The 25418-nt window shown below is 30.9% G+C and overlaps 2 protein-coding genes across 2 annotated transcripts in view; both read left to right on the top strand.

Annotated features, from left to right (window-relative positions):
* Nucleotides 1-5020: 5020 nt before the first annotated feature.
* LOC118197827 (uncharacterized) lies at nt 5021-6045 on the top strand. The gene is made up of 2 exons (XM_035369372.2): nt 5021-5653; nt 5887-6045. Exons 1-2 carry the CDS (start codon nt 5380-5382, stop codon nt 5952-5954), a joined length of 342 nt encoding a protein of 113 aa, XP_035225263.2. The 5' UTR covers nt 5021-5379; the 3' UTR covers nt 5955-6045.
* LOC146995037 (uncharacterized) overlaps nt 5859-25418 on the top strand; it is a 76778-nt gene continuing 57218 nt past the window's right edge. The window contains exons 1-5 of the mRNA XM_085825269.1: nt 5859-5982; nt 6235-6299; nt 6666-6775; nt 20729-20809; nt 20954-21047. Coding sequence (XP_085681395.1) covers nt 5933-5982; nt 6235-6299; nt 6666-6775; nt 20729-20809; nt 20954-21047 — 400 coding nt within the window. The 5' untranslated portion in view covers nt 5859-5932. The remainder of the gene's footprint in view (nt 5983-6234; nt 6300-6665; nt 6776-20728; nt 20810-20953; nt 21048-25418) is intronic.

Genomic DNA, 25418 nt, shown 5'->3' with positions numbered 1-25418 from the left:
TGTATTTCATATTCACTAACATTAATTTTAGATAATTAGTTTAGTTATTAGTAATAATTTACTGTTTGTAATTTGAATTAATATTTACGTATTGAGTAACATTTGAGTTGATGCAGTTAACTATATTTGTTTATTTTATAGAATTTCCTTCTGCAATTTATATTTACATCAGTTGAATGTATTTGATATGTAAGTTGCTTTCTTATATTTTATTATTTATATGCTGAAATAGTGATAATTTTTGCAAAAATTATCAGGTGGGGAGTGTGGAAAAATCCCCCAAATGATTTATGTATCGCAGTTAGAGGGCGCTTCGCTTCTGAAAAGGAATGTTAGTTTTTAGTTTGCAACGTAGTTAGTTAGGAGTGAACCTTCGATGCAATCCAAGTTGCTTTGTAAATAAAATGATTATTTTTGTAGATTGTTGAAGTATTTCACTTCATTTAGAATTAGAACCACCTTTCGCAATACTCTATTCAGAAATTTCAGTATTTAAACATAGTTCAACTTCTTCTGCTCTCCCAACGCATTGATCTTTTTGGAGCTTAACACTTCTATCGCCAACGTTAATCACTGGTATGCAAGTTTCGCCATTTTTAATTTCTAATAAACAGCCTATACCTTCGGAATGATTTTCTATCATAATTAATCCATTATCTACAGAATCTGTTTGAGAACTGACAAGACTGACCATATTTTTCTCTAATTCATTTTCCTGAAGAGCTTTAAGGCAGACTCGATTTATTTTTTCATCAATTTGGAGGTTACTAAATATTTCATCTTCTCTATACCCGAAGTGAAATCTTTTTCCTATTCTGACATAAGCGATGTGAGGGAGATCAAGCCATGTCCGTCCGATGATTAGATCAACTGGCTGTGCATTATCAGGTACAAGGTATATATTTATGCCTTGGCCTTTTACATTATCAACTTCAATATCGGCTTTAATCATTCCTATAGAGGTCACTGCAGGCACCCTTTGATTTCCAAAACCGTACAATTCATTCATAGCAGGTTCTGGTTTCACTTTAAGTTTCTGAACAACTGAAGTTCTTAAGAGACAACAAGAACTCCCCGTATCAATTAAAGCCTGTACTTCTTCACAATTATTCAGTTTTGCTGTCTTCAAATATGAATTGCTCTCTTCTATATTTTCTCCAACTTGCTTAACAGAATAACTTTTATCATTTGAATGTTCATTTTCAGGTTTAGTAACACAATTTTTAGCTTTATGACCTGTTTTATTACATTTTCGGCATGTTACTACTGGTTTGGGCAGCGGACAGTCCCTTGAGATGTGTCCAAAATTATTACAGCTGAAGCATTTTGGTTCACCTTTTTCATTATGTGTGATACCGTACAGTTTTTTCTTTTCGTTGATTGTAGCAACTGGACCATCTTTAAAGGAGTTTCGTTTATCGTAAGACCCTTTTTTACGCGGTTGTTTATTGTTGAAAGTTGACTTCAAGGTATCATAATCATCTAGTTTTTCAACTAAATCAATTGGTGAAATCAACTTAGACCAGATGTCAATAAAATGAACTTTTACTTCTGGAGACACTTTACGTTTTATCTGATCCGCTACAATAAGGTCGCTAAGTTTCTCAAAAGTATCTACTTTATATCCGCTTATCCATTCATTAAAAAATTTTCTTAACTCATACGCAAAATTCTTCCATGTGTTTCCTACACTCGTATTGTGCGTAAGAAATTTTTCGCAAAAATTTTCAAGTGTCATCTTGTACCGTTTTAATAAGATCCTTTTAACTTCTTTATAATCGTTTGCAATCTCATCGGTTTCTCAGGCGATTAAATTAATATCATACGGCAATAAGCCAAACAAATGAGTAACCCATGTATTTTTTGGTATTTCAACTTGTTTAGCCAAACGTTCAAACATGACTAAATATAAACTGATATCATTCTCGTCAGGTTTAAATTTTTGCATCAAACGATGAAGCTCTAACTTTGGATTCATGTGCGTACCACTAGCATTTTCATTGGTGGCAGAATTTGTAGATTTACATTCTGCTTCAATACGTAGTTTTTGCAGTTCAAATTCCATTTCGTACTTTCGTTTTCTTTCCTCATATGCTTCTTTTCGCCTATGTTCTTCAATTTCTTCTTTTCGCTTACGTTCTTCAATGTCTTCTTTTTCTTTTCTTTGATTTATTATAATGTTCAACCATTCTTTGGCGCATTCTTCATCGTACTCTTTGCTAGCCAAAATTATCTTTTTCAAATCGCTCATTTTATGACTCTCATTTACATCTTCTCCCAATTCTTCAGCTAATATTCTTAAATCGCATTTCTTTGCCTTACCGAAAATAGACATTTTCGTACTCATTAAATTGAAAATTATATATATATATATATGCTATTATTATTAACTTTCAGTTAGGCAACTTAGTAGAACACAGTTATTGGTATTTTATAAGTTTGTCTGACGTTCTAAATATATTTCAAAATTTAAAGAAATGAAAAAAAAATAAACTCTCTTTCCAAAATGATAAAAAAATAACAAAATTAAAGTCTATAATAAATATATTACAGCAATCAATGCACATACCTTGAAATTCAAATTCGTTTCAATTTATTTACGTATAGCAAATTCTTGTAGCTTTAGGCTTAGGTTTCAGAATAATCTCGTTTCTGATTTATGTTAACTTCCTTTTGTTGTTAAATTAATCACTCGTAAAATGGTTGTAAAAGACAAACATTTATTTAAAGATAAATCTTAATAACCTACACGTAACGTATTCGTAAACGTACATAACATAACAAACGTACTTACTGCATCGTACCATTAAACATTTCAAGCGTTCATAATCTCAATGTATATTTTTAAAATTATAAAATAGAACGACATCCAGAAATTAGCTGTTGCCATTTTCTCAATAGATATTTTGTCTAATAACAATTAAATAATTTGCAATCGTACTTACAAATTGCGCTGACGTAAATCGCCAAAAATTCGTGCAACCGTCTACCAAAGTAGCACCCTTAATTTATTGATAAGTGTCCATGCTATAGGTTTGTAAAGTCGAAATAATCCAATAAAAATAGAATCGTCAGCATCAAATGCTTTATTTCTATCGCGAAACCCTCGAGTTTCACGCAAACCTTAAGAAATTAAAATATCCGTCATTTACACTTCCAAAAACTATCCTTGACCTCTGCCGTCTTCAGTTTAGCTCTAAAACGACTGTCAGAAAGTGAAACGTCAGCTACTCAGCTAACGAACAAATTTCCGACGCGTTGTATTTATCCAATGTATTGTATGTCTCTAATGTAACCATGAATCCTTCCAGAATTGTATAACTGTAATTATCCCAAATCGAAATATATAATATCCGTACAATGCACCAATGTAAAGTATGTACATTATGTATTATGGGTACTGAGCATATTTCCGCATAGCGCTTCTGCTTTACGCACACCTTACTATGTCTCATATGTTTCTTCTGTGTGCAATATTTGCATTTATGTGCTCTACGTGTTTCCATATGTATTCTATGTGTCATGTTATGTATTCTCGTGCGTGTTTTTATGTCTTTATGTTACGTAATTGCGAGTGTGTTTTTATGCTTTTACGTTTAATTTTGTATATCTATGTGTTTCAGCTTATATGTGTGTTTAGTGTTTTAATGCTATCCTTTATATTCTTTTTAAGTTACATTGTGTTATTAACAACGTCCTATGTAAAATCTACTTGACTTCTAGCCCCTGTATGGCCATGTAAACTCCCGGTGCAGCCTCACGGGGCTCCAGCGAGTTGCTTCTTCGAGATAGTGGAGGACGTGGGACATATACCTGTTTACCTATGTTATACGCCAGGCGTCCCCGTCCTCCGTCACCTGTATAATGATCATAATCCTTCCAGAATTGTATAACAGTAATTATCTCAGATCGAAATGCATAATATCCATTCAATGCACCAATGCAGTGTATGCAACGAAACATATGTAAATCATGCAATAGACGCTTCTAAACAGACGCTTCTAAAGTATGTACAATATGTATTATGGGTATTCAGTATATTTGCGCATAGCGCTTCTGTTTTACGCACACCTTACTATGTCTCATATGTTTCTTATGTGTGCAATATTTGTATTTATGTGCTCTATGTGTTTCCGTATGTATTCTATGTGTCATGATGTGTCATGTTATGTATTCTCGTGTGTTTTTTTTATGTCTTTATGTTATGTAATTATGAGTGTGTTTTTATGTTTATTTTTGTGTATCTATGTGTTTCAGCTTATATGTGTGTTTAAGTCTTTTAATGCTAGCCTTTATATTCTTTTTAAGTTACTTTGTTTTATAAACAAGGTCCTATGTAAAATCAACTTGACATCTAGTCCCTGTATGGCCATTCATGGGGCTCCAGCGAGTTGTTTCTTCGAGATAGTGCAGGACGTGGGACATATGCCTGTTTACCTATGTTATACACCAGGCGTCCCCATCCTCCGTCACCTGTATAATGATCGAGATGATGACACGAGACTCGCTCTTTGTCTAGTAGATAGAAAAAAAAAAAAAAAAAAACGATTTTCCATCTCGGCGGTGTCCAAACTAGGGTTCTGATATATTTGATTCAATTAAGATAATTAGATTAGTTATTTATCTGGTATAAAAGAGAAAAACTTATTTCTAGATTTAATTCTCTTTAACAGGATTATGACAGAGATCACTTATAGCAGCTTTTATTACTAATGAAAGCAGGAATAAATTTTTATTTATTAAAGAACTGAGTAATAATAATCTATATTTAATATTATTTCATTCTAATCAAATTTTTTTTAACTTGAAAAACCGTATTTTATATTGATTACAACAAAGATCTACTGTATTTCATAAAATTTTACTTCTTAAAAATATATTCTGGTTTTAGGAAGAGGTATTTTAACTGTTAACCACTTTCAGATCACGGGACAGATGCTGGAACGTCATCAATGTCCTTATAGCTGATTGGATGTTTGAACGTTTTCCTTACACCTACTTAGTAACGTCATGCATGACGGTTGTCGGGATTGCGAATTGCAGAAATTTTCAGAACGTTCTGTACGCCATTTTAAGATTGGATAACTGTTTAGTAAGCAATGTGGAAATTCGAATAAGATTTTGATATTTGTTGAACTGAAAACTACAACAACAGCTGCTTTGGTATATTTTCAGGTTGTCTCTCTCTGATTCTGAGTTTTTATAACCTCCGAAATTGTGCTTACGAGTGTATCCTGATAACTTCTGTTAAGCCTAACGGAAGTTCTCTTTCCTTGGACTGTTTTAGCAGTGGTCGTAAGATTTTATATATTTTTTAAAACTGTTTGTTATCTAACATTCCACCAAGTGTGGGATTTTATTTATTGTTTTATCAAACTGATGTGCGACGTTCTTGAAATGTGTAAAACAAAATTGCAGACTGACGATCTTTTAGATATGATTTCCAGCATTGCGCGAAAGAAATCCAGAGTTCGGGGTAATCTCCGAGTAGAAGTGTTACTGGAATCTACTCATAAATGGTTGGATCGGGAGTTGAAGGAGAAACAACAGACTCGGAAACGTAAATGGGAAGAACTGAAAACAGATTTATGGAAAAGATCCAGGCATGACGACGACGTGCTGATGGAAGATGACACGTGTGAAGAACTTCTAGGTCTGAGTGATTTTTTTAGCAATCTAAAAGCAGTTACATCATCATCAGATAAGAAATTATGATTTAATAATTTTTAGTTTTTTAAAGCATTGTACGTAAATTATTGACCATTGTACATAATATCATTGTATTATTTTCATCTTGTTTAAAATCATTGTGAATAATCATCAGGATTGTATAGGGTCAGTAATCCCTATTTTATGTAGTTTAATTCATCCACACTTCTTTTACAGCATACCAAATCTTATTAATGTTGGCGACATTCATCTGTGATAATCAATGGAACTACTGTGCTGTTTAGATTTATTGAAGTGGATGAAAGAACGTCGGTAATATTTTGCCGCTTGTTTAACCACTGTTATATTGTAAATAAATAATTTAGTAACTCTTAATCTATTGCCTCATGTTTTTTGTAATTGTAGTTTGTTTCATGTCGTGTTTATATTCAATTTATCTTTTATAATGCAATTTAAGATATAGTTCACATAGACAATTTTTTATTCACAATGTAGAAGGTACGTGTGAAAAATAATTTTTTTCAGTTTAATCTTAATATTTGTAATTTTGATATTTTAACATAGACCTCTTCATGATCCTGATAAATTGGAGGGCAGAATGTTGGAAAGAGGAGAGATAAGTTGCCAAGGTAAAGAGGACTCATATATGAATTGCATGACTGTGCTAAAAAGTTATTTTTAACCAAATATACCATGAGATCTGTTTCAAAAATGTTAATTTTTTTTTAAAATTAGAGACTACATTTTTAAAGACGAAAAGTCATTATTATTTGCATGAATATCTAGTTTTATAAAGAATAAGGAAATTTAATAATGAATACATAAACTAATGTCTAGCTCTGTAGAAAGAATTTTTTGAGGTATTACAGTTTTTGTAATGTATAGGAAGTAAATGGGTTTCTTGATCATTTATGAGCTAAGATATTTTTGTTCATTAACTGGTATAGACATAAAAAAGTTATTTCTAGAGTTGAATTATTTGCTGTTCTGTTTAGAGTTCGCCGAAAGTTCTAAAGAGCATTTTCAAGGAATTCTGCTGTGTATTACACTTGTATTCACTTTGAGATCTGAAAGCCTCTTAGTCTGTCAGCTTTTGCTTCTTCAGGTGAGTTAAAGCAGGGCTTTAAAAAACTTATATATTGTGTCAATCAAAATTTTACTGTGAAGTTTCCGTTACATTTTCATTGTCCCATAGTTTTATGGAGTTTTAGTATTTGAGTGTGTGGTGGTGATTGAATTGAATAAGTCTTAATTGAACTGAAAGGTAGTTTCACTATACTTTTGGTTACTGTCCCATTTTGAATGAGTGCTTTTGAAAGCAAAGCATTTTGTTAAAGAGTAGTAATTTTTCAGTTCTTAAAAAAGTAGAAATATATGTAGAAAATAAAATGTGGTTGTTTCATGAGAGAGTTTTTTTACGAACAAATAAATTGCATATATCTTTCTGCATCTGTTAAAGCAGTATGTTACATAACTGGAATGAATTTATGCTTTAAAGAGAGATCTGAATTTTCTTGTAAAAGATATTTTCCAGCTGTTAATGGATCAGTACACTAGCACATTTCTAAATTTCTTGCTACTTGTATTTCCTTAAAAGGTATTTAAATGATGCAAAGTCAAACATTTGAGATTAGTAAAATAATTCTTTGTGCAGTTCTAGAATAATTAAAATAAATTTTTCATTAAACAGAACTTGCATATTTATCAGGACTGCTAGTTAAACAGCATAAGGTAAATCCGTTATTGAATTTGGCTGTGTTGCTTGAAACTGCATCATGTTTTTTTGCATTACAGTTGGTAGAAACTTTAAAGTGCAGAATCGCCCACTTACTTGTTTCGCACTTTTTACAAGAGTAAGAATTCGATTTTTGTCAATTTTCTTTGACTTTTTAAGTAAAAATAGGTTGATGTGTACGTGGATAAAGTAAAGGGAGTGTGCAATGCCATTTTTGAAGTGAAAATAGGTAGATGTGCACATGGATACCGAGTTAGTGCAGTTCTTAAAGATGCACCAAGCAGTGGGCGATTCTGTACTTCCCCCCCAAAAAATCCGAAATGAAACAGGTTTGCGACCCAAATTTTATACTAATGAAAAATTTAACTTTATTGCTGATGTAACAGATTGCAGTTTAAAATTGAATTTACAATTTTTTAGCTCTAGTGTAGAGTTGGGTGTGCCTTCGATTAGCGAAATTTTTTTTTTTTTTTTTTTTTAAATTTTGCCGATGAAACCTCATTTCTGGTTGCCATCATAGTTTTTTTTAGCTTTCTGATTTTTTAAATGAAAATAGATTGATGTGTACATGGACAAATATTAAGGTAGTGTGTTTTCTAGTTTGTCCAATTCTGGGATATTTCGGAACAGATCGATATGTACATGGACACAGAGTTTCTACAATTTTTTGTCTTCTTATTTTGGTTTTGTGTAGCGGCCATCTTGAAATTGTGCCTTTCTGGTGCTGATCTTGGTGTCAAAAAAGAATCGCCAAAAAACAAGGGGCACCCAATTGTAAACTTGTACACATCGATCTATTTTCATTTTAAAAAAAAAATCAAAAAATCAAGAAGCTTAAAACAAAACTATCATGGTAACTGAAATTGAGGTTTCATTGCCACAATTTGTCGCTAATCGAAGGGGCACCTAGTTTTACATACCAAAAAATACATAGGATTTGACTATTTATTATTAATAATAGTAATATTTTCAGACTAATTAATGATAATAAAACGTAAAAATAAAGGACAAATTGGCCCTTCACATTCTACTCGCCAGAACCTGTACTCTCATCTTTAATTGGTTTAATCCTTGTATATGATACACACGGGATTTGGGGACATGATGATCATTAAATATGGTGTTTATGATGAGCAAGAAATGAGTCATTTTGGTTCTGCCAACAGCTTTCAAAATTGCACCAAGGTCCTACTGTATACTAGGATTTTACCCTTTAATTTTGAACAAGAAGCTGTGGAGAATATTTTGTATTTGATGACCAACATAAAGAAATCATATTATGCATTCTTTTTACAGTTATCTTTTTAAAATCAAAAATAGGTTTATTCTCTTATATTAAAAAATTCTTTTTGTACAATGCGATACAAAACTTTAGGCACTATTCTATTATGGGGACCAGATTGAGAAAAATGTATGCGTGCAAGTGTGTGTGTGTTCATATATATGTGTATATACACACAAACGTGTGCATACATATATTTTTAGGAATTTAAATCCTTAATTACCTAAATTTTAATTTTTAGTGGTAACGTACATGTATAAACTTTTATCATGTAATGTTTTACATTTTGATTTAGATATTTAACTGAGCAATTTGTCTTCCTTTTAAAACCTTCCTTTTATCGGAAGATTTTTTTTTTTTTCTGGGATCCCAATCTGTGAGGACTAAAGGATATTTCAGTTTTTACTAATAAACAGCTAATCTACAAAAACCTATCTTTGTAGCAGCATTCTGTCATGAAAGTGTTGAGGTAAGTTTTGAAATTGAATAAAACAAGTCTGCTATCATACAGTAGGAGAAAAGACTTTTGTGAATTTTTTTATTGTGATACTTTTGTGAATATTTAAAAAGATAGAATTGTGAAAGAATTTTTTCATATGGTTTGACTTTGAAATTAATATCTTAACCAGCCTTAAAATCAGGGCTTTATAGTCGGTAGGGAAAATGACAGACTCCTGAAATTTTAATGTTTGACTCTTAACTCCTTCATATATATGTAAACATATACATATAGGTGCAGCTTATTTTTTAATATAAAAGAATGGATGCTACAGAAAAAAATTGATGCATAGCAAATTTTTTATATTAATTATCATTTAGTACAAAAGGGAAAAACTGGCATTAGTAATTTTTAAGAAACTGTAAAACTTCGGCAATTTTTTTTTTTTTTTTTTTTTTTTTTTTTTTTTTTTGCTAGAGAACCAAAGATATGATTTGATAAAAGATCTAAGAGTTTTTCCACACTGACTCGAGTAGGAAGAAGAGCTGTTACTGTTAGGGCTATTTCCTTTAACTTTTCAGGATAGATTTTTATAAGATCTAAAAGAGGTGTTTTGCAAGAGCAATCATATTTATCTATTTCTTCAAAGGCTGTGTATAAATCTTGTTTGTGTTTTTTCATTTTATATCTATAGGCTCTTGGTTATTTATTTTCATTCGCTTGCCTTAGCCTTTTTAATATTATCCAAATATTTCTCAATCTAATTCATCAGTGGAAATGGATGATAGAGACTCAGTTGCAATATCTGTAGTTTGACTGTCCTGATTTGAATATTCCAGTTCTGAGAATAATTTTATTCTTAATGAAAGTTCATAGATGGCTTTTTTTGCGTTTTTAATTTGTTTGTCATCCAACAAAATTCGACGTTTTGGATCTACATATATTGAACCCAACACGTCTAGGAAACTAGTTTTTCTTTTCTTCATTGAAGAAATGACTGCTTCTGCAATAAACCCTCCATATCAGAAAATACAAACATACATTCTTCCAGTCTTGCATCTTGTTAATTTTTCAGATTGTAACTTTTTGGTGGCTATATACGGGACAGAAAGAAGAGTTTCCAATTCTGCAAGATCATTCCACAGTCTTTCTGTTACTGAAACATTAGGGTAATCTACATCTAACATTCTCGTCTCCTGTTAATTCTTCAGATTGTAGTTTTTTTGTGGCTATATACGGTTACAGTGTTGAAAGAAGGGTTTCCTGTTCTGCAAGATCATTCCACAGTCTTTCTGTTAGTGAAGTATTAGGGTTATTTATGTCTTCTGAAAAAGTTATTAATTCTAACAACACTGTATCATCAAATGTGTACTTCTCCATTGCGTTGTTCCTTTTCCTGCTCGCTTTCTAAGAATGGCATCAATTTTGGGAGTTCTTGCTGCTTACCTAAATTCACCAGTGAGATTAGTAACTAAATAAATCAGTTTAATCAATAATGGCAAATATCACTTCCATCCTGCTCTCTTATATTTATTTACTAATATGCCAATAAAATAGAAAATAACTATTTATTAATGTATATAGTCCATAAATAAAAATATTAACTCAGTTTGTCATTAATTTTTTTCTTTCAATTCAATTTCATTTCATTTCAAACTGTTCAACAAAAACGAGTCAATGTGTTTTTTAGCGACTCCAACTCCTTTTACCCAAAAATCTACCCGACTCAGACTCCACAGCCCTGCTTAAAATGCTGAGTCTGAGATTGTTATGAAACGGCATAAGTTCTAGCATTAACAATATTATTATATAGGTTGTTTTATTTAATTATATAAAAAATTTGAGTAAATTATCAGCTAAATGTTCTACCTTGTTCATTAGCAGTAAATAAATATATGTATGGAGTAATATATATAACAAAAGCAAGAAATAAATCATGGCCGACTGGTTAGACTAGCAGTTACGTGCAAAAAATGTGATTGTATTTCCAGAGTAGCAATTATTACCATTTTAGCATGTTTTTGAGAAGTTTATCTGCAGGAGTAAAATCTTTTTTTCTCTACCACATCTTCAAAATTTCTTAAAACATATTTAATTTTTTGCACTTCTGTTAACACTTAAGTGTGAAATGTAGATATGAAATCTGTCTAAATGGTACCTACCATGACAATACATAAAGGAGACGTATTTTGTATATAATTAATGCATTTTAGTATATAATTTGTGCATGCTTATGATTTTTAGTACTTGCGAATAAAGATAATCAACTTGGAACAATGTTGGGCAAATTTTAAGATGAAAAGGTTTAACTTATTGCCAGTATTCATGTTTTGAAATGATTCACAAACGTTCAATATTATTATAAGTCAGCAAAAATCGTCAGCATATCAAAAGAAAATACACTTTAGCATACAAGTTTTAATTATTAAATGAGGATATGATGCAACAAAAAAAATAAAATATTAAAAAGTTTTTTTGAAATTGTGTAACATTTTCTCTACAGTTCATCTTCGTATGCAGTGAAAGCATCGCTTAGTGCATCATCATCAGAATTGCACACTGCATATCTAAAGAATATATCATTATTCTCTGTAGCAGTTTTGTACTGCAGTTTTTTCCTTTGCTCACTAGGGTAACTTCTACCGGGGGGGGGGGGTTGCAATAATATATAAGTAACATATAAGTGAAAACAGATTACTATGTGGGGTGATGTAAACAAAATTTATTTTCCCATGTACGCAATGATAGGTTTTCATTATAAAATTCCTCAAGTCAAAGAATGATTGTACTGACCCACTAAAGCAACTGAAAATTGAGGACAGGAAATTCATAATGCTCATTTAAATGGTGATGAACAACCATATTTGATGATTGGCATCCAACTAAGAGAAGAAAAATTGTTTTTCTTATCATTGTACATAAAATCCATTGGGATTGAGCATTATTAGTGAATTTTTGTAATTCTAGCCAATAAAGTGCATTGTATTATTTCTAATGATCTGAAATATTGCTACTAAGTCATCTTCAAAGTACCAAACCATTTTTTCATAAAATAGCATCGTTTGCTTAATAGTTTTCTTGTAAGGACACTCATCTTAACAAATTGCATGTTACAAATAAACTTGCTGAAAAATTTTTTTTTGTTAATTTTTAGAACTTTTTTACAAATAAACTTTAAAAAAATTTACTTATTAAAATATTTCCTTTTTCTGTTGTGTTTATTTTAAGCTGTTAAACCATTTTGAGAATGTGTCTTCAGTATGGTCATTGTAAATGCATTAGAATGATAGACTACAATAAATAAAAAATTAGCTTCATGAGATTAAGAATATACAATGAATTTAGATCCAGTTAAGCAGTAAACTGGAATTAAAAAAGAAAATGTAGAAAAGTTATGAAACTAAGCTTTAAATTCGGATAAATTAAGAGTAGCTAAGAAACTTAACGTCTTTGTCCGGAAAACAGAAATTATTTATTACAGTCAAAAGTCGTTAATTCGGACACCCATAATCCGGAATGACCTATAATCCGGACCTCAAAGCTAAAAACTTTCTGCGCATAGGCGTTTACGCGTGCGCTTAAGACCTTTACGACTGCGCATATGCGTGTGCGCAAGTGCAGAATACGTTTTCGCATGCGCGTTTAATGTATAACGGACGGTATAAGCTAAAATTATCTATTTCAGTTAATGTTGATGATTGCGTTGTTCCTTAATCTTCAAACTAGATCCGGCTTATTACTTTTTTCAGACTGTAAGAGCAATTTTATAAAAGTAAACTTGAACTTTCGATTATGTCAAATAGAATTTCCGATGTTGGAGCTCCCAAAGGATCTACAAAACGAAAGTATGTTTCGATGTCCATCAAACAAAAAGTGGAATTTCTGCAAAAAATGGATAAAGATATGAAGAAGGTGACAGAGAGGTTAGTGAAAACGAAAAAATTTCGATTGACAAGTTAGTCGGTATCCTCGGCACAGCAATTACGGGTCTTGAACAGCGGAACTTTGTAACTGAACAAGAAATTATGTCTGTTTATAGAATTAAAGAGAAATTATTATCACATAAAACGAAGCAACTTAAACAACTTACATTGAAAGAAATGTTTAATAAATTAAACAAATAAATATTAAGCTTTTTTTTTTTGTAAATTTTGATACCCTTTAGATCATAATTGTTCTTTATTTCATAAATTACGGTTTCATATTTTTAATTTTAGAATTTCTGCATGCCATCTTATGAGATTTAAACTGATGATCTATAATCTGGAATCTCCGAAGTCCCGACGAGTCCGGATTAACGACTTTTGACTGTAGTACATTATTTTCAAAATTTTTGGATTATTAATTTAATCAAATAAGTCAATACTCTTTTTTAGAAGGTTTTATTGTTCAAAACCAAATAAGTATAGAACATGCAAATGTAATTCTTTATTGGGATAATGATAGCATTGTAAAAACATTAGCACCTAACCTTTTAGGATTTGAAAGATAAAGAATAAGTTATTTTATTCTCCAAAAAAAGTTATCTAAATTTTGACATGTCTTATAAGAACAGGATTCGTACGATCCTTAAAAGTCCTTAATTTTTTTGGAATCAATTTTTGGTCCTTAAAAGTCCTTAATTTTGGTCAAAATCAGTAGAAGGTCCTTAAATTTTATCCTTGAAATTTCTGTCTGTTTTTTACAACTGCCATTTTGAATGTGAATTAGCATTTTAGAGGATTATTTTTGGCGATTCACTAATGTATATGGTTATCTTTTGAAGGGGATCATGGGTATTAATGTTTCTATTTCTAATATAAATGATGGATACGCGAGTTTCTAAGCAAGAAGCGAAACATAAGCATTTCAAAATTCATTCTTTGTAATAAAGAGCTCTTAAACAATTTTCGCTTTTGGGGATGTGAATTCTTTTATTAAACGGTTCTAAGTTTGGCGATTTTAAGATCAGTTTCTATAGAAAATTTTTAATTCCGAAATCTGAATTTTTTTACGATTTTTTAAAACATCATAACTTTGATAGATTTTATGTGTAATATATTGGAATTATATTTAAAAACAACATTAAAATAAAACATTTTTATTTTTCGCTGTCATATTATAGTTTCATTTTGGCAACTTATAATACAATATTTTGTATCTGAAAAATAAACAAGGTATAATGCTTTAAAAATATCTTGTTTTTAATTTTTTCATTGTAAGCATATTTTCCATGTAATTGTCTCAAATTATTCAAAATTCTCAGAATATGCATCAGTTTTCTCTATAAAATAAATTTTGCACTTTTTCCCTCCCCCCTTTTTTTTCACAAAATATTTCTGGCTTTTTGCTGTTACAGAATTGGTTGGGATAATTTTTCTGTAGTATTTTTGACATTGCAGCTTGGAAAATTTATAAAGATTTGAAGGCAAGATTTATAGACCCACAATTCTAGAAGATTCAATAAATATGTGACAAAATGAAAAAAGTCTCCATGGTAACAACACGTAATGGATGTATTTTGCAGAAAGTTTCCAATGAATTTCTTACTTTTTGGAGAAAGTCTAGAAGAACAATGAAGACATAATATTTGAATGTTTTACTCCTGATACTAGAATCTTTTTCTTAACATGTTTATCTTCCCTTTATTTTCTTTACTTTTCACTAGACACAAGCATGGAAAATATCAAAAATGTTTCTAATCATATCACTTGTGCAGGCGTTATAGAAAGGAGTTTTTTTATTAATAAAGAAATTGAAAACTTGCAATTTAAAAGATCCATCTAATATGTCTTAATGCATAATACACAGAGCTGGCACTAAGCATTTTCCCATCTGATGCAATCTCTGTGGATCCTAAATTCGATTGCATAGTGCCTTTCTAAATTCTGCTTCCAATGCCTGTCTAAATTCTAAAAGTTTTGCCATTTCTAGATTTTGTTGTTTGGTGTGTCACTAAATTCTAAAAATTCTGCCACACCAGCTCTGTAACTGGACTTTAAATTATATATTTCATATTTCTTCTGAAATCCATATTACTAAAGAAATTAAATTAGTCACTTTTTCTATACATTCTAAATGCATTTAGTGTTTTTTAGAAAAACAGAATCAAAAATTCTCAATTAAATCCAAAAATTCTAAAATGAAAAAGAAACATGCTGAAGAAAGAAACCGAATACATAAAGAAAAATTGTAAATTACGCAATTGTTTGATTTCAGCCTTTACTATAATTTTCCATTTCTGTTTCCTCATGTGATAGAATTACTGAGCCAGATTAAATTAAAATTAAGTTGTATAATCTTTGATTACTAGTCCACATTTTTAGTTTGAATTTGACTGTTGTTTAATTACATCACTGTGAGATGTAATTGAAGCATCAGAACATGCCTTTATGTTTGTTTTAAGTTCTTTTTAAATAAGACGCTTATTTAAACCTTTGTCTGATATTGTAGTTATTTTCAGACATGGTGATAATTTGCTTCATGTCTATTGGGGGTTTTGGACTAATTAACTTTTACCAGGTCAAATACACCCTCATAAATACATTGTTGAGAGGTTGACAAGTTAGGAGATAAAGCACGCAGAAACTAGCGAGAGCATTGGTTTGCATATTGAGACAAATCTCTAATTGTTAGAAAAGATGCTTAAATAGAGAAGGAAATCGATATGAACTAGACAAAATGTCGGAAGGCTTCAAATTAAAATGATGGATAAATATTTTGTTGGGTGTTGTTGTTACACAACAGAAATGTTTTGTAGCTTTCAATGCGTGATTATTCTAATATCCTTTAAGAATCAGTGTTGTAAATGACATGCATTTTAAACTGTGAATTTTTATTAGATTTTGATTTTAATAGGCCTTTTTTAACAAATACTGTTAAAAAAATTAATAGTGGCCATGTAAATCCATACTGACTAAGGTTAACTATTTACCTAATTTAATTATTTATAACTAACTGCTTACATCTCTACATATTAAAGCGAGTTCTTGCCTTTTTTTAATACTCACTGTGATCACAAGATAAAACACAAAAATGTAGAAATTCGAGTATAACTTATTCTTTGCATCTAGTGAGACTTAAAATAATTCAAAACAACTTATCACCCCTGGTGCTTTAATGGCTTATTGGAACCTGAAAGTATATTAACTGGGTTACAACTCCTGGAACTCTACACAAAGCTCAGCAGCGGTGATAACATTCAATCTTTTGTTATGAAAGATGCTGATTATGATCTTGCTTCTCATTTTAACCTAAGCCATTTGACGTAAAATCTACCTGCTATTTAAACTTCTAGACCAGCGGTTTTCAACCTTTTGACTAACGTGTACCATCTAAACAAAAATTGAAAACCTTTAGTACCACTACTACAAAGTACTATTACCACTTACTGTTTTGAAATAGCTCAAAATACTTTGCTTGTTTGTGTACCACCTATTTTTTTCTTGCGTACCACAGGTTGAGAACCTCACCTCTAGACTGACCAAGTATGTGACAAAATGAGGCATAAAAAAATTAGCATAAAGCTAACTATTAGTAAAACGTAAATGTCACATATCTTCTTTCAAATATGTCAAACCCATTATAAATGTAAAATATTTAATGCTACTTGGTAAACTGCATGGAGTTTTATTTTATTCTCAAACTTATTAATAGTTATGTTCATTAATTCATGTTTAGTAATAATGCATACTACTTAGGGATCTATTTTATTTTTAGGATGATATTACAAAAGTGAAATTCAGGCATAGAATAATATTTTTAATTAAATTTATTCAGTTCCCATTTGCTCATAGGTCCTTAATTTTTTTCTTTAAAAGTACTTAATTTGCTTGTGCAGAAATGTGTACGAACCCTGAAGAAGGTATGTTTTATTTGAGATGTATGCCTTAAATTCTTGTCCCTTTTATTGAACTGGCTCTGTCATTAGGATACAATAATGGCTGATATATATTTCCAAGATTGTTGATCTACCTTTTTTATAAAGAATTCAATTTTGTTGAGGATATATTAAAATTGACCTCATCAGACATAAGTTGTTTACATTAAATGTAACCTCATCAAAATTATACAGTCAAGTCTTTAATCCGGACTCATCGGGACTTCGGCGATTCCGGATTATAGATCATCAGTTTAAATCTGGTAAGATGGCATGCAGAAATTACAAAATTAAAAATATGAAACTAATTTATGAAGTAAAGAACAATTATGGTCTAAAGGGTATCAAAATTTACAAAAAAAAAAAAAAAAAAAAAAGCTTAATATTTATTTGTTTACTTAACATTTCTTTCAACTTAAGTTGTTTCGTTTTTTATGTGATAATACATTCTCTTTAATTCTATAAACAGACATAATTTCTTGTTCAGTTACAAAGTTCCGCTGTTCAAGTGCTATAATTGCTGTGTCGAGAATACCGACTAATTTGTCAATCGAAATTTTTTCGTTTTCAATAACCTCTGTTACTTTCTTCGTTATAGGAAGCGAATTATAATGACGAGGAATTTGATTTAAATCATATCAAAGATGGAGTACATCGAGATGAAGTACTACATTTAGTAAGGAGTTATAAGCCAAATAAAATAGAAACATCTGCCCTGAAGATAAGTATAGTGCTGACAGATCAACTTCCGATTCGGGCCGCGCAGCAACGTCCCCCCCTGCCCCCACCCCAGCAGAGCAGCGTGAAATTGATAAACAGGTTTCGCAATGGTTAGAGAAACAAAGGGTATGTCTTTCTCTACTTTTTGCAGCAATACCACTTTTTGTTTGATGGGCGTTGAAACATACTTTTGCTTTTTAGATCCTTTGGCAGCTCCAGCATCGAAAATTCTATTTGACATAATCGAAAGTTCAAGCTTACTTTAATAAAATTGCTCTAACAGTCTGCAAAAAATAATAAGCCGGATCCAATTCGAAGATTAAGGAAAAACGTAATCGGCAACATTAACTGAAATAGATAATTAGGTAATTTTAGCTTAGCTTATACTGTCCCTTATACATTAAACGTGCATGCGTGAAAGTATTATGCATTGACGCATGCGCAGAAAGTTTGTAGCTTTGAGGTCCGGATTAACGACTTTTCACTGTATTTAGATTTGATGCTGCTTAGGTTTGACCTTTCTAGTGGTCTGTGTGATGTGTGTATTGCACACACAAACATACAGATGTGCATATATGCATGCACTTATATTCATATTTACATGCTAGTGAGGAGGTTTACAACCTTTTTGTCCCTAATAGTACATTCTAGACTATCCGTTTGATGGCATCCGTTGGATAGAGTTAATAATACATATACGTAGGAAAAGAGATTGGTTTGCATTTCGCTTTATGCTGGTATCTGTATTTGATTGGTTTGCATTTCGCTTTATGCTGGTATCTGTATTTGATGCAATTTCTATTTCATTAAAAATGAAACTGTTGAAAACTAAAACATTTTTATTGTGATAGCAAAGCGGCGGGTGCCATTGTGCTAGTGCGTTGGAAACCCCTTTATTGTATGCTGGTTCTTTATTGCATGAGCTTCTGTAATTGTAAAATGAGTGTCATTGGGCCTGTTTAATTAAAGCTATCGGAAATTAAGATCATTGTTTTTAGCTTTTGTGTCTCATCTCTGAATCAAATTAGGTGAAAATACGGATTTTGATTTTCTCTTGTCCATGTTCTGTAACCACACTTTTGACAAGTATCTTTTGAAGGTTCCTTGTGTAGGTCAAAATGTTGACTTTTTTACATTTTTGCAACAGAAAGATCTGTATTTAAGTATTGGTGTCTTGTTTATATATTTTATTACCTCAAATATGTCCTTGAGATTTTCATTTTAAACAACAATCTGCTGCTTATTTGAGTTTTCCTTAATATTTTCAAATGCCAGCATTTTGGCCATTAAGTCTTATCAAATATTCAAAAGCCCGAAGTCTTGGTCCTTTAGTGTTATTTCTGGGTCGTCTTTTGATAGCACAAGTTCTATTAAATCTCCTTAAAAGTGTATTATCCTTATGATGTTTACGCTTGCAGAAACTTTTAATAAAAAGATTATGATTACATATAAATAAGTACAGGGTTTATTATCAGATTTCTTTGTAAGAATAATCTTTCTGTTTTCATCTTGTTTGCTTTGTATCATTTTTAGTTTTGCAGTCTCTCGTGACTGTTTATGAGGATTCTTGCTGTTTTCCATTGTTTTTTCTCCAACTTCTTTGTGTGTTTTCAGTATCTGATGATGTATGTGCATAAACTCTGCTTCAATCATTTGCTTAGTTTTGATAACCTTACAATTAATCTGCTTTAAAAAGGTCAGTTTTCAAAGAGAAAATTATTTTATGTTAATACAGTAATTTTCATAAACACTTAATTGTTTTTACTGAAGTTTAGGTACTTGAAATTAAAGCACATATATAAAACGTGCTAAAAGTCGGCTGTCTTTTAAGTTTGTGTTGAACAATTAGAAACAATTCAAGTGTTTTTAGATGTATTCAACACAATAAAAGAAGTAATTTTTATTTAAAAGTTAATGTAAAAAGATTCTGATAAAAAGTGGATTTATTCACAATGCCTTCTGAAATTATTCAACATATTACAGTTAAAAAAAGGCTTCCTAATAAGTACAAAACAAGGATTTAATTTAATAAAGTATTCTATTTAAATTTACAGAAATCAGAAAATGTCCAAAAAAAAAAAAAAAAAAAAGTCAATTTATCAGGTTCAATGTCTCTTCTAACCTTCTTCGGAAACATACAATGACCTGACTAAAAACAGAGAGCTTACTAAAGCTATGTTCACTAATTGTAGTAAGTAGACAGGATACAGACGAAGGGTATACAAGACCCTTTATTTTTCTTTATATACAATGACTTCCGTACTTCGGAATACAATGACCCTCCACTCGGGGTCTAACGTAAAAGGTATAAAAATAAAACTAAACTCTAATTTAACTTTAGAATAAGATTGGCCTTATAATAACAGGAAGCGTATGTAGCACAGAGACTGTGAACACTACAATACGTTTAATTTATCAAGAGGATTAAAACCTCTGGCCTGGAAGGCAAATAGCAACTGCGTAACTTCTAAGGTAAGCGGCCTGCTTCGAACTCACTGCTTCCTCTCTTCTGCTTGGCAAAAAGGCCACACTTAAATACTTGGTGTTCGCCAGACAACTTTGCATAAACTCCTTCACGCTTATAATTCTGGCCGGAAGTAGAAAATAAGAAGTGATGGTAAAGATTTAAAATAAAATAAACGTTAGTAAAACTTAAGATCCTTACAAATTAACTGCCATCTCTTCTGAGTGACTCATGGTAATGAAAGCTTAAGCATTGGAGTTATTTAAATATTTTTCTCTTACTTAATATTGGTTTAGGTGATAAAATTTTTTACTATGACCGTAACATACTTTAGTCAGTTTATTTAACTTTATGATTGATATACTAAACAGAATACAGCATTTGGTAATGTTAATTTCAAAATACTGGCAAATTATTCTATGTGGTGATGTCACATCAATAAAACTTGGTGTAAAATTATGGAGTTGGTCATTACCCCCCCCCCAGTTGTTAAAAAGTGTAATAACAAGTCCTGCATTAATAGCATGGCATATTTGAATATTTTATGCACAATTTGACAGATATCTGCAGGATGGTGTCATAAGAGAGTAGATGTTTCAGAGGCAGCACAAAGTAACTTTCAACAGTTCGAAAGACCATTTGTAAGTTTTTAAGCTAATAATTGTTTTTAATTGTGTACAACCTACATGTTGTAAAAATTTAACCATTGTTTATGTACTTGCTGCAAATGTTTAGGAATTCTAAATTATACATATGTAACTGTTTTGAAATTTTTTGAGATACAGGAATCCATTGTTTGGTATGTAGATATGATGGTTAAAGTCAAGAAATGGCTCATTTGCCTTTTGAATATGCGGACTGCGTATATGGATATCAAAGGTATAATACATTCTGAATAATTTTGATTTAATTTTGAAGCTGTGAAATTTTTTTTAAAGTGTGTTCTTGATGAAAATTAATGTCTAAAGTGGTTGTATTTTTAAAAAGAAAACTTGATATGAAACATTTTCATAAATAATAAAAAAAAAATTACACACACAAACTGCATGATAATAAAACATATTATCTACATGTAAACCTGCAGCAACATAAACTGGAGTCCCAGATAAAACCCCCTCCCAAATTAGGCAAGGAATAGCAGAACAGCCAGAAAGCCACTTGGAGATAATGCAAATTCCTTTTGCCAAGTATCATCGTTCCACGATGAACCGGGCCCAAGGGGTTATCACTTTCTGTTCTTGGACCTTGCAGGAAAAGGCAGGAATTTCCTGCAAATTTTACTGGTGGTCATAATTTGCTACTTAACAGACGTATGTGGACCATCCTGCACTGATGGGTTACGAAGAATGTTTTTATCCCTCAGTCTTGAGACCATCACAACATACACATTTTAGCGTGTACAGTAAATGATTGCCATTGGAACATGCTTGACAAGACGATTTTAGCCTATACAGTAAATGATTGCCATTGGAGCATGCTTGACAAGACTTGAAGGAAAAAGTAAAGCAATCAATGTATAGTTATTTTTAAATAATATTGGTTCCAGTTTGTTACTTTGGGTAGGGTAAAGAGGTTTCTCTTGAATAGTCGAGCAGTCCCTGATAATTATAAATAAGCAAGAAATAACGTTTTCATGAATTTTGATTGAAGTTTTATAGCAAGTTCAATCCTAAACTAAAGTACGACTTAAAAGAAAAATTTCATAGATGGCAGTTAGACCTAGATTGCTTCAGATGATTTGAAAGCACTGACAAGCCTGATTTTTTTTTCTTTTTGCAAAATGGAAGTTATTTTTAATGAAATAAAAAAAGTCAACTAAATACTTAAATTCATTGACTAAATATTTGTAAATTGACAATGTAAAGGAAATGTTCAAATTTATTTTTATCTTAAAATCTAAAGATTTCTTTCAGGCAACCTTTTTGTAAGAAATTTGTTGTCTAAATTTTTAATTCATTAAAATGCTGCATTCTATTCACAATTTCAAATATAGATGTTTATATAAGTAGATGTAATAAGTATTAAGAAAAATTATTTAAAGTTTTTTGTTAGTTGATCTATTATTTGCATATAACAGTATAAAGTGTTCAGTAGTTTAACGAGACAACAAGCTAGTTGAATGCCTAAAAAAAGTACACATTAGAAGTATCAACTCTGTAGAGAAGATCATTTCTGAAAATGTCCACAAAAAGCAGCATATATATAACAAATGTAATTGAAGTGTGTTCGTGAGCTGCCAGCTTGAGTAGTTACATGAGAGTTTAGCTTTCAGATCCTTCATGCGAAGGATCTTTCATATTTAACCATAAGCAAAATATTTTAGTATGTATCAAGTTATAGTTTGTATTAGAGATTAAATCGCAATCAATAGGATTAAAGGGAAGGATATAGCAACTTTGATTTTGTGGTGAAAAGTTTCCCTTCCAGCAAAATCTAAATTTGATGTATTGCCAGATTATTATTAATGAATATCATTGAAAGAAAATTTGATTAAAATGCAGCATAAATATAGTTATCCAAGCTATGGGATTTTTCAAAATCACAGGATACTTATTCTGTAAATTTTGAGTTCCGTGAACTCTAGCTGCATTTTTTATTAACATTATAGTTAATAACAAATGCAGCAAGAATTTTTAATTCAGTAAATATTTTCTGTTTCTATGCAGGAGTTTTTCTGAGAAGAGTTGCATTTAATCAACATTAAATGTGTCGCTATCTATCGTTTGTATGAAAATATCCCATAACATGTCACCAAAACCTGAAACCAAAACTACCCTTACAATATCCTGTGTAACTATTCATTTGTTAAATATGCGTTATGTGGTACACACTGTTCTGTTGACACATATTTATGTCGCCTGTTCCTTATTATTTATGTGAATAAGCTGCACCCCTGATTTGTAACATTTTATTTATTTAAAAAGGTTTGTCTTTATCACAGAGATTCTTTTATTATAATCTTAAATTGAAAATTAAAATAGGTGCTCTTTTGTTGACACTTAATAGCCGCATTCCATTAAATTGTTATTCACAGCATTATTTGGACTAAGGTACTGACAAGGTTTTGATCTGGTATAAAGATTCTAGTTAAAGTATCTGATATGCCTTAATTTTGTAAAGATCAGTTTGGCTTAGTTGCAGATGGTATTTCAATTAACAAGATAGTTTTAATTATCACTTGCTAGTTGGAGCATCTGTTTACACAGCCTTGCTTATGATTTATAAGTTCACATAAATAAGTTGTTTTCTTGTATTTTCATTTTGATGAGCTCCACAGATTTGTTTCGATTATACATAAAAATTTACCTAGTCTGGCAGTTTTTAGAATATACTGTTGCTTTCTGTTCTGCAGAAGGTACTCAAACTTTTAGCCCAGAAAGGCTATTAGTCTCAACACCATTTTTGCATAGTCATTAAAAACATTGAATTGATTTTCAAATTGTTATAATTAAATATTATCACCTTATATTTAAGGAAATTAAATAAGAATCTGCATAAATCTTTCTCTCATTGTGAAAAAAATAACAGTAACTTGAGCCATCAAGTTTTGAATAACATAGTCCTCCACCTAAATATAAACACCTGGAAGCCTGAATTTATTACATCTCCTTTTGTACAAAACGTAAGACGTCTTCCCCTATATTTTTTAATTGGCATCTTTGGTTTTGCCTTGTACCTCTGTGGTCTTTTTCTATCTAAACATACAGAGTCCATGACTTCTGGTCTCTATTATATCACCAAAAGTTTTCCAATGCTTTTTTTTAGATATTGTTTGAGGTATGCAACTGCAGTATATCCTCGAATGTCTTTTATACTTTTCAGAATTTTTTAACACTGGAACGGCAGGAAAATTGTACCTATTGGAACGGCGGTAAGGGTTCATTTTGACTCTTCAGTGCAAGTACTGAAATAACAACAGTAGAACAATTTTTTTAAATGCCATACATTGGCACAAATATGTACTTTATGTTTTTCGTAATTTATATTTAATATCGCATGATAATTTATTGAATTTTAAAATATTCTAAATGTATTGAGTACATGGCGATCAATTGCATCGTACTACAATTACTCAAATAACTCTAATTTAATATAAGAATTGACTTCAAATAAATGGTTTCACAAATTAAAACTAAAATTAAAAACACAATTTATATAATATTTTTTATGTACTTGGACAATGATTCACTCTCTAAGTCCAGAAATGATTAATGTTCTCTGATGTTTGTTATATTATTATATGTGTAGCTGAATGGAATATGTAAAGCATTTCGTTTCAATTCTATTTAATGTTTAAAATATTAGAGGTTACACATACATATTAAGAATTTATGCAGTTGATAAAAAAATAATTTTTAACAATTCTTCCAGTGCATTTTCCGCACACAACTGTGATATTATCATGTTCCACTATTGTCGATGAATGAAGATTACTACGCATGTTTTTCAAATATATAGGAATTTATCTTCTGTTCTTTTTCATTGTGCCGACTATAGTTGTATATTTTGGTTTTAGCATTTCTGCTAATTGAATGCTAGTAGAATAGTTATCCTTGGTAATATTCCTCCCTTTGTTTAGATGTGGCTCTGTTAATTTTATGACATTTTCAGACAAACATAATTGAGGATTTGCTGTTTCTTCTTTTCCTATATAAGGAAATCTATTCAAGAGGTATTTACTATCAACGTCGACAGATAAACAAAATTTTATTCCGAATTTGTCAAGTTTATTAGGTATATATTGTGTAAATCTACACTTAGTTATAGATGGGAATACTTGTTGATCAACTAATATTTTGTCTTGGTTGGTAGCATGTTTTGCAGTTTTCAATAAATCACATGCAAGAGCAAAATCCAGTAGATCTTGTCTTTTTATCGAACCTTAAAAATCGTTAAATTTCTTTGAATCTATCTCGTGATATAGTTTCTTTGCAAAATGGTATTCCCCATGCTTCGGACTGTGAGATAAAAGCATCTAACTCAGCCAGAGATAACTTCATCTTTATTTTCAAGTTGCCGATGAGTGTCGGATTCTGTACATTACTTTATATGCAGCAAGATATCATCATCAGTAAAAAGCTTGGAAGCACTAGACACTTTGTCCTCAGAAACACGACTCTTTGCGAAAGATGTTGTTCCTGCTGTTTCTTTTTAGAACATTATAAGCAGGAACACGGCCACAGACTGAATTTTTGGAATTTATTTCATTCCGTATAGTGTTATCAGGAGCTGTAAAAACAGTTTTGGAAA

Source organism: Stegodyphus dumicola, chromosome 10 (assembly GCF_044657685.1).
Source record: "Stegodyphus dumicola isolate Sdum_Otavi_A_Nest chromosome 10, ASM4465768v1".
Taxonomy (NCBI): domain Eukaryota; kingdom Metazoa; phylum Arthropoda; class Arachnida; order Araneae; family Eresidae; genus Stegodyphus; species Stegodyphus dumicola.
Note: the sequence above shows the minus strand (reverse complement) of the source record. Positions and strands in the feature narration are given on the sequence as shown.